At 35.8% G+C, this 11,023-nt stretch overlaps 1 protein-coding gene across 3 annotated transcripts in view; it reads right to left on the minus strand.

The window, feature by feature from the left end:
* The window catches only part of LOC127429250 (lysosome membrane protein 2-like), a 46,588-nt gene extending 35,565 nt beyond the window's left edge, over positions 1-11,023 (minus strand). For 2 of the 3 annotated variants that reach the window (XM_051678178.1, XM_051678177.1), the window contains exons 1-3: positions 11,002-11,023; positions 9,969-10,038; positions 9,399-9,561 (exon numbers count right to left, since the gene is read on the minus strand). In XM_051678178.1, the coding sequence (XP_051534138.1) occupies positions 9,399-9,561; positions 9,969-10,038; positions 11,002-11,008 (240 nt within the window). In that variant the 5' untranslated portion in view covers positions 11,009-11,023. The remainder of the gene's footprint in view (positions 1-9,398; positions 9,562-9,968; positions 10,039-11,001) is intronic. The other variant, XM_051678179.1, reaches the window with a different exon arrangement.

Genomic DNA, 11,023 nt, shown 5'->3' on the forward strand with positions numbered 1-11,023 from the left:
CTTCTAGAGAGAGTACCCACAGTACTAAATCATCTCCATTTATAGACAGTTTGTCTAACTGTGGACAGATGACTATCTAAGCTCTTCAAGATAACTTTGTAACCCTTTCCAGCTTTATACAAAGCAACAATTCTTGATCGGAGGTCTTCTGAGATCTCTGTTTTGCGAGGCATGGTCCATGTCAGCAGATGTCAGCGGACTCAAGATGGCGCCGAGTATGGCTGCTGCATTGCGAGCTCCGACACAACATAGCAATGTTTTGTTTGTTTTGTTCACAATTCTTATGTTTTTTGTCTTGGATGTTGTCTGCCTTATTGTCTACGACAGACAAACACTTTTGGACATTGGTTCAGCGATCTCACACCGAAAACCGGACTTCACATTCCTCAATGCCGACCCGATGTTTACAAACACGCAAGCAGAGCCCTTTGTCTGGGCAGCACGGCCGCAGAAACGCAGGAGGAAAAGGAGAAACAGAGCCGGCGTTCTCATCAGAGTAAGACGCCACGCAAATCGACCCCCGCTACCCACTATTCTACTGGCAAATGTTCAGTCTCTGGATAACAAGCTCTGCGAGCTGAAAGCGCGGATCTCTTTCCAACGAGAGACGAGGGACTGCTGCATTATCTTTTCAACCTTTCCCTCTCTTTGTCTGTAGTCCCCACATGCTTTAAAACATCCACCATTGTGCCTGTACCAAAACAATCAAAAATAACTTGTTTAAATGACTGGCGTCCTGTTGCTCTGACCCCCATCATCAGCAAATGTTTTGAGAGACTAATCAGAGATTACATCTGCTCTGTGCTGCCTCTCTCTCTTGACCCGCTGCAGTTTGCTTACCGCAACAACCGCTCCACTGATGATGCCATTGCATCTACAATACACACTGCTCTCTCCCACCTGGAAAAAAAGAACATTTATGTGAGAATGCTGTTTGTAGACTACAGCTCAGCATTCAACACCATAGTGCCCTCCAAGCTTGATGAGAAACTCCGGCCTCTGGGCTTAAACAGTTCACTGTGCAGCTGGATCCTGGACTTCCTGTCAAGCAGATGCCAGGTGGTTAGAATAGGCAGCAACATCTCCTCATCACTGACCCTCAACACTGGAGCCCCGCAGGGCTGTGTTCTCAGCCCACTCCTGTATTCCTTGTACACACATGACTGTGTGGCAACATATAGCTCCAATGCCATCATTAAGTTTGCTGATGACACGACGGTGGTAGGTCTGATCACTGACAATGATGAAACAGCCTACAGAGAGGAGGTGCACACTCTGACACACTGGTGTCAGGAGCACAACCTCTCCCTCAACATCAGTAAGACAAAGGAGCTTGTGGTGGACTTCAGAAGAAAAGACAGAGAACACAGTCCCATCACCATCAATGGAGCACCGGTGGAGAGAGTCAGCAGCTTCAAGTTCCTGGGTGTCCACATCACTGAGGAACTCACATGGTCCATCTACACTGAAGTCGTTGTGAAGAAGGCTCATCAGCGCCTCTTCTTCCTGAGACAGCTGAGGAAGTTTGGAATGAACCGCCACATCCTCACACGGTTCTACACCTGCACTGTAGAGAGCATCCTGACTGGCTGTATCTCCGACTGGTACGGCAATAGCACTGCCCACAACCGCAAAGCACTGCAAAGGGTGGTGCGAACTGCCAGACACATCATCGGAGGTGAGCTTCCCTCCCTCCAGGAAATATATACAAGGCGGTGTGTGAAAAAAGCTCGGAGGATCATCAGAGACTCCAGCCACCCGAGCCATGGGCTGTTCTCACTGCTACCATCAGGTAGGCGGCATCGCAGCATCAGGACCCGCACCAGCCGACTCCATGATAGCTTCTTCCCCCAAGCAATCAGACTTTTGAACTCTTGATCTCCCACGATCAAAATACATCAGCACTGCACTTTATTACCCTTACTCTTATATCTCACACCGGACTATTATAAATTATATTATTATTATTATATTATGTTCTCTCTTAACAACTGACTATCAACCGACAGCCTGAATGTCAATACAGTACAATACTGTACATTCTATATATATATATATATATATATATATATATATCTTTTTATATATATTTTTATTTTTATTTTTTATTGAATAATGTGTATCTATATAGCGCGTATTGTATACTGTACAGTGTATGTTATTATTTGTATATTGTTGAGTGTAATTATGTGTATATCAGATGTTTAAATTGTGCTGTGTTAATTTGATGTTATTGTAAATTGGTATATGTCTCATCACTTTCACGACTGCTATGTTGATCGGAACTGCACCCAAGAATTGCACTTGTGTATATGGCTGTGTGACAATAAAGTGATTTGATTGATTGATGTTTCTTGTGAATAGCAAACTCAAAATGCTTGAGTGCTTTTTATAAGTCAAAGTAGCTCTAACCCACACCTCCAATCTCATTAACTGTATGCCACGTTTGCCAACTTCTGACTCTAATTAGCTTTTATTTACATCTTTAGACTAGGGGTTCACTTACTTTTTCCACAGCACTGTGAATGTTTAATGGGATGTGTTCAATGATTTCCAAGACATTAAATATTATAATTGTTTGTGTGTTGTTAGCTTAAGAGTCATTTGTTCGGGAATCAGACCACACTGGTTGTGCCATGTGTTTCGTGCATTAGATTGAATATTGGAGCTGAAAGTCATGAAAATCATTTTATTTTTATTTTTATATATATATATATATATATATATATATACCCTTTTTCTCCCCAATTTGGAATGCCCAATTCCCACTACTTAGTAGGTCCTCATGGTGGCACGGTTACCTCAATCTGGGTGGCAGAGGACAAGTCTCAGTTGCCTCCGCTTCTGAGACGTCAATCCGTGCATCTTATCACGTGACTCGTTGTGCATGACACCGCGGAGACTCACAGCATGTGGAGGCTCATGCTACTCTCCACGATCCACACACAACTCACCACACGCCTCATTGAGAGCGAGAACCACTAATCGCGACCACGAGGAGGTTACCCCATGTGACTCTACCCTCCCTAGCAACCGGGCCAATTTGGTTGCTTAGGAGACCTGGCTGGATTCACTCAGCACACCCTGGATTCAAACTCATGACTCCAGGAGTGGTAGTCAGCGTCAAAACTCACTGAGCTACCTAGGCCCCCTGTTTTTTTGTTGTTGTTTTTTTTTTATGGGACCGTTTCTGAACAAGAACAGGTACTCGGTTCCCAACCCAACTCATTGCAAACACTTTAATGTGGTTCTGTTGTTCTCACATCAGTCTATTTTAAACTTGATGAAAGACTGAAGGGAAGAAAGCCACACCACAGAAATGATGGCTGATTGTAAATATATAAAACTCAGAATTACGTAACAATTAGGATGTGTTGTTTATAAATATCCAGCTTTTATAGATGGATGCGGCACACAAACCCTTGAATTTCTCTAGTGTTAAAGAGTTCTGAGCTGTTTCTTTAAATTTACTTATAAAATGAGTTCAGACAAATCAGTGGACATAAACCAGAGTCATGAGAGACCTGTCAAGAACGAGTCATATTTCACCCATATTTTAATGTGGTGCAGCAACAGACACAACATTTAGTTTTCCAAACATCTATTAAGTATGATCCCAGAGGAGAGCAAGATAAACCGAGGTTTATCGGAAGGGTTTTGAAGTACTGAAGCCCATAGATATAATCAGCAGAGGCTTCATGCCTTTAAACATGGGGGGTTCAAACCAAACTCCATTCCTGGATCAGCATGTGCTGTTATACAGTATTTGGCTGTGGGTGGGACATTGGCATCTTTACACAGTTAAATAACTACTCTAGTTATCGCTGGAAAAATACTAAGAGAACTCATTCACTTTGGTTGTAGTATTGAACAGATAAATGTTTATCATTTAGTTTGATTTTATTTCAATGCATGTCCTTTTATTTATACCATTTCTTTATTGTTGGTTTCAATCAATGTTTTAATTAAACTAACTTCAATATTTAAACTTTTATACGTCAATATTTCTCTTTTTCTTTATTATGCATATGTAACACTTTGAATTGTGCAACATAAATAAACTTGCCTTTCCTCACCTTGAAGTGTATTGAAACTACTGAGACAGGCCAAAGAATACAATAACCATCTTTGAATCAATAAACAGAATATCAAAGATGTGAAACCCATGGGACAGACAAAAATACTCACACTGAGATATTATGAGGATTTGAACCAGTTAAACATCAAAGAATCTTATGGCAGATGAGCTCAAATGAAGAGGACTTTTCAAATAGCTATCTCCACACCCATAACCCCCGAGAACACACACACACAAACACACACACACACACACACAGACACACAGCAATGAATCAACACAGGCTTCAGCAAATCCACACAATGTGTTTCCTGTTAACCGAAAGCTGCTGCTGTCAATGACTTTTACATACAGAAAGAGCGTTTGGTCTGTTAACACACAGAACACTAGGAGAGTTTTGATTGGCTGATTTCATTAACCCTGTAAAGCCTGACATATTCACATTTTTGGAAATTAAACTGTTTTTAGCACCATTAGACAAACTATAAAAATAAATCGTAAGAAAAGTAAAAATAAAATTGCACGTTTCTTTTTTTCATATATATCATATTTGATACATTAGGCTTTAAAGGTCATTATTCACACTTTAAATATATCTTACAATATGTATATGTCAGAATTTCAAAGCTCTGCAATTTTGTTGTGGTGTGCATGAATGTAATGTAATGGTGATTGAGAGATATTCCTCTAAAGCCTGTTGTAGCATATCTGATACATGGATTTCAACAGTCTTTTTCAATAAAATAATATACAAAATTTTAACCAAGCACAAGTTGCTTATATTCAGCAAATACTCATTTTAAAATATCAGTAACAATATAATAATTACTGTCACTTTTACTTAAAATAATCTGTCATTTATCCCAACATAAGAGTCACTTTTCACGCAAGTCCACCACCATTTTAAATTGACCGATATAAACCACTCTTTTTACAAATAACCACTAGATGGTGCCATAAACATGTGAAACTTACATACTACAGATTGTTTGGCTCGTCAGCTTACACAGAGAGTGAAACAGGAGCTGTCAACCGTTGTGTATCATATTTGATACACACAGCATTATAGGGTTAAAATTATTAGTTAAAAAATAACAATGCATGCTAATGACTTTGATATATTTCACCCTAAATTTCAGAGCCGGTATGATAAATTTTTCAGCCAAGGAAACAGTTTCAGTTCAGTTATAACAGCTGTTTTGTTGTTTTAAATGAGGGATTGTTGATTTCATAATTTGTTTCTTTACCATGACGTGCTGTCATGTGGTAGTATTTTCTGTAAAGCATTATGTGGAGATGACAGTGACTTTTATACAGAGTTCAATTTGAGGAAGAGAAACTGTGGTTACTGACACACGAATAAAAACTGCAGTGAACATGTGACTGTTTAAAGTTACTCTGATCACACTTCACACTGATTACATGTTACATTGAACTTATATGACACTATTTACATGTTGCTCTGGTTATATGTTAACCTAATTATGTTACAATGTTACAGTAGGTTACACTAATTATGTTAAACTATTTCATGTTATTTTAATTATACTGTATGTTACACTATTAACAGGTACATCAGGGCTATTCAACTGAAGGCCCGGCAATCATTTTATTATTGTTTCGTGGAAAGGTATGCAAACAATGTTCCTACTCCCTGAAAGATATTTATGAAATAAGTGTTGTGAGATATCTCACCGGTCTCTGTAACAGCTCTAGACTCTGTAAAACGCAAACAAAAATGTGTCCACGGACCACGGTCTCTGGCGCTTTTCACCTGTCAATCATTTTGCGCGTTTTCATAGTATTGCAGTTGCAGCGAATTATTGAGGCATAATGCATTTTTATGCCATGTTGTTAATAACAGTTATCAGTTGAGGGCGCTATTTTGCAGCTGTTGTTTTTAACAACCATTTCTGCTCTCAATAATGCTCATTTTGGTATCTTTGGAGTTCGGGGTTTTAGAAAGAGGGGGCGTATCCAACAGCTCAGTCTCATGGAAGTAGAATGGCTGAAATCGCTTACAGCACTTTTAAAACTCAGCAGTGAGTTTAACAACACTCAGCAGCATGTGCAACAGCATTCATAATTATTGGTCGTCAGTTAGCGCAGAGATCCTGATCAGAGTGCGCATGTTTACATTTTTCTAGCCATAGTTCAGTCATACTGCTTTCCAAAACAAGAACCAGTACAGTTTAGGTTTAGGCATGTTTGATTTGCATCTTATTTAATCAAATTTTTTTATTGCTTAGTTGTGGTGCGGAGCACAGTCAAATCTATGTAAAAATGTATCACAGTTGAAATTAATGAAATTAATGATGCAAAGCGGCCCTTTAAAGAAAATGCATAGTAAAGTTTCCTGGTGTGTCTCATCTGTTCAGTGTCTGTAATGCTTGTAAATGGTGATAATGTGAAGCGTCACTCAACCTGCATACATGAAGTTATCCTGACTGTTTTGTTCTGTAAACAGCTGTGAGTCAGTGATATGGGCTATAGCAGATCTAAGTGTACCTCATAGTTTTCATGGTTTGTAAACAATAGCCCTAAAATGTTCATTTTGTTTTTATTTTCAAAGTAAAGCTATATAATATCAAAACCTAGTTGTTAGTAAAGGTTATAAAAAGTCATCTTTGTTCTTCAGACAGATCTGAAAAAGGAGTTTATGGCCAGACCTTCAAAAATGTTAACTGAATACCCCAGACTATTATAATGTAAAAAAAAAAAAAAAGAAGAAGAAAAAAACAGTATTAATGGTATTTAGTGTTGTTTTTCATGTTCACTTGTTACTTACAATGAAAGATAAGTACAGAAAAATATTTGGCCCCCATCAAGTTTTCATTTGGATAATGTGGCCCCCGCAAGAAAGTAATTGAAGAGCCCTATGTTACACTAATTATGTTACAATATTAAATGTTACTGTGATTATACTGTGTATTACAGTATTTACATGTTGCTCTAATACATTTACACTAAATACTTGGTACTCTGATTGTGTTACACTAATGACATTACACTACTTACATGTAACTCTGATTATACTGTATGTTACACTACTTACATGTAACTCTGATTATACTGTATGTTACACTATTTACATATTGCTCTGATAATAAGTTAAACTAATTATGTTACACTATTTACATGTAACTCTGATTATACTGTATGTTACACTATTTACATGTAACTCTGATTATACTGTATGTTACACTATTTACATGTAACTCTGATTATACTGTATGTTACACTATTTACATGTCACTCTGATTATACTGTATGTTACACTATTTACATGTCACTCTGATTATACTGTATGTTACACTATTTACATGTCACTCTGATTATACTGTATGTTACACTATTTACATGTCACTCTGATTATACTGTATGTTACACTATTTACATGTAACTCTGATTATACTGTATGTTACACTATTTACATGTAACTCTGATTATACTGTATGTTACACTATTTACATATTGCTCTGATAATAAGTTAAACTAATTATGCTACACTATTTACATGTAACTCTGATTATACTGTATGTTACACTATTTACATGTCACTCTGATTATACTGTATGTTACACTATTTACATGTCACTCTGATTATACTGTATGTTACACTATTTACATGTAACTCTGATTATACTGTGTTACACTATTTACATGTAACTCTGATTATACTGTATGTTACACTATTTACATATTGCTCTGATAATAAGTTAAACTAATTATGCTACACTATTTACATGTAACTCTGATTATACTGTATGTTACACTATTTACATGTAACTCTGATTATACTGTATGTTACACTATTTACATGTCACTCTGATTATACTGTATGTTACACTATTTACATGTAACTCTGATTATACTGTATGTTACACTATTTACATGTCTATATGCTCTGATTATTAACTGTATGTTACACTATTTACATGTAACTCTGATTATACTGTATGTTACACTATTTACATATTGCTCTGATAATAAGTTAAACTAATTATGCTACACTATTTACATGTAACTCTGATTATACTGTATGTTACACTATTTACATGTAACTCTGATTATACTGTATGTTACACTATTTACATGTAACTCTGATTATACTGTATGTTACACTATTTACATGTAACTCTGATTATACTGTATGTTACACTATTTACATATTGCTCTGATAATAAGTTAAACTAATTATGCTACACTATTTACATGATACTCTGATTATATGTTGCACTATTAAATGTTACTGTGATTATACTGTGTATTACAGTATTTACATGTTGCTCTAATAAAGTTACACTAAATACTTGCTACTCTGTGTTTTACTAATGACATTACACTACTTACATGTAACTTTGATTATACTGTATGTTACACTATTTACATATTACTCTGATTATGTTACACTAATGATGTTACACTATTTACATATTACTCTGATTGTTACACTAATTACATATGTTACACTATTTAATGATACTCTGATAATACTGTATGTTACACTATGTACATGTTGCTCTGTTAATAAGTTACACTAATTATGCTACACCTTTTACATGTTACACTGATTATATGTTTTACAAATTGTTCCAATCTTTAATGTTACTCTGATAATGATACACTAATTATGTTACACTATTTAATGTTACTCTAATTATACTGTACGTTACAGAATTAACATGTTGCTCTAATAATGTTACACTGCATACTTGTTACTCTGATTATGTTACATGAATGACGTTACACTATTTACATGTTACTCTGATTATGTTACATTAATTACATTACACTATTTATTGATACTCTGATTATACTGTATATTACAGTATTTACATGCTGCCCTGATAATGTTACACCAACTACATGCTACTCTGATTATATGTTACAATAATTTCTTGTTATTCTGATCGCATGTCACATTACACTAATCATATTTTACTGACTGCATGTTACACTGCATCATCACATTACTGTATGCTCCACGTGCAGCTCTCACACAGCACACAACACAAACTGTACTTCATATAGAATCTATATGGCCTGTTGTTGATTTTACCATGAATGTTTGCTCACAGTTCAACTTATTTCCTGAAGCTAGATGTTTTATGACACGAGAAGTTCACATTTGTTGTATCCTGCTTGCTTCAAACCCACCTGTTTCACTAGAAACTCACCCGCCAATCACTCAAACCATATAAACATGCCATATAAACATGTTTACAGTAACACATGTTATAAAAACCCTTCTTATAGGTACAACAGAACTGATATTCTAATTATATGAAATTAAAACAGAAAGATTGGTAAAACTTACCCCCTTAATCTTGTTGTGTATCATGGTTTGGAAGACACCAGCCACAAACAGTGCTATTCCCACGATCACCAGGTGGGCACTGATGATTCCAGTGGCATACATACAGCATGAGCCCTTCCTCATGGTGCAGGAGTTGAAATATAACAGCAGCAGGAACCTGAGGCTGACAAAACTGAAAGTCAACCCTTGAAAAAGGTTTCCGTTGGTTTAGAATAATGAATGTGTGTGAGAGATAGTTTTCAGCTCACACACACACACACACAACTGAAGTTCAGCAGATTTGCATGAGATAATAAAAGAGTTTAAGATCCTGCAGGCTGCTCACTGTGAGCTGTAACAGATCGTGTTGCTCCTGTAATAGTAATTTGCTCCAGGAGCCCTTGAAAAGAGTTTCAACTGGATCCAGTCACTGCTCAGTATTTCAATGAATGACTCCTGTATGGTGGGGGTCACACGTCATGCTGAACTAGAGCGAGAGGGAAGGACAAACTCTCTCTCTCTTTCTGTGTGCGTGTAGTTAGAGACAAGGTGACCGACTGAGTTTTATTGCTTCTACCATATGTGACTAACCTTTTGTTATGTGTAAATTCTGAGAGGGTGTATTTCATGAAAACATACCGGTCACATTTCACTCCAAAATCTAAAGAAAACGGTGAAAAAAGAAATTTAATTTACATTTTTCACAACACAAATGACAAAACATACAAATATTTCATGCACACAATGAAGTGAGGAAATGTCTTATCTGTAAGAAAAAAATACATAAAAAAATACTCAATACAAATATGTTAAATGAAAAATAATACAGTACAAGTGGAGTACATAATTATTTAAAAAAAATGTATAATTTAATAAATTTAAAAATAATAAATTTAATAATTTATAATAATTAATAAATAATTTAATATGTAATTATTATTTTATATACAGTATATATATCACACACACACACACACACACACACACACACACACACACACATCATTATCTTTAAATTACAGTAATGAGAATTTTGGAGGGAGATTTGCTTGATTAAATAATATCACAATGCAAAGATCTGTGGTAATACAGTACTTTATAATAAGGTTGTATTTGTTAACATTGGTTAACTTAGTAGTTACAATAAATAACAATAATCTGAATTTTAATTTATTATTAGGTAATGCTTGAACGAACATGAATTAACAATGAACAATAGTATGTTTACAAATTAACATTAACTAATTAAGATGAACAAATGCTGTTAACAAATAAAACCTTACTGTAAAGTGTTACCAAATTCTCCATGGTCCAAAAATAGGCTTCATTTATTGGATTTTGAGGTGAAATATGACTTAATGAAATATTTAATAATATTTAATAATATTCTAATAAGACTATTTCCCTGTTTGTTTTAGCATGCATTGTAAAATGTTCACAATGTTTTGAAGAGAAAACCTGAAAACATTTAGTAACATATGTAACATAAGGAAACAGTTTACCGTATAGGCTTGTTTAACAATGTCCAGTGAGACAAAACAGCAGCAAACTTCATAAACAAACCATGTGGCAGTCAAGGACACTCGCTCACCCTCTCTCTCCAGATGGCTCAACATTCACTCACCCCTCATAACTCCATTCTGCTT

The sequence above is a fragment of the Myxocyprinus asiaticus genome, chromosome 38 (genome assembly GCF_019703515.2).
Source record: "Myxocyprinus asiaticus isolate MX2 ecotype Aquarium Trade chromosome 38, UBuf_Myxa_2, whole genome shotgun sequence".
Classification (NCBI taxonomy): Eukaryota; Metazoa; Chordata; class Actinopteri; order Cypriniformes; family Catostomidae; genus Myxocyprinus; species Myxocyprinus asiaticus.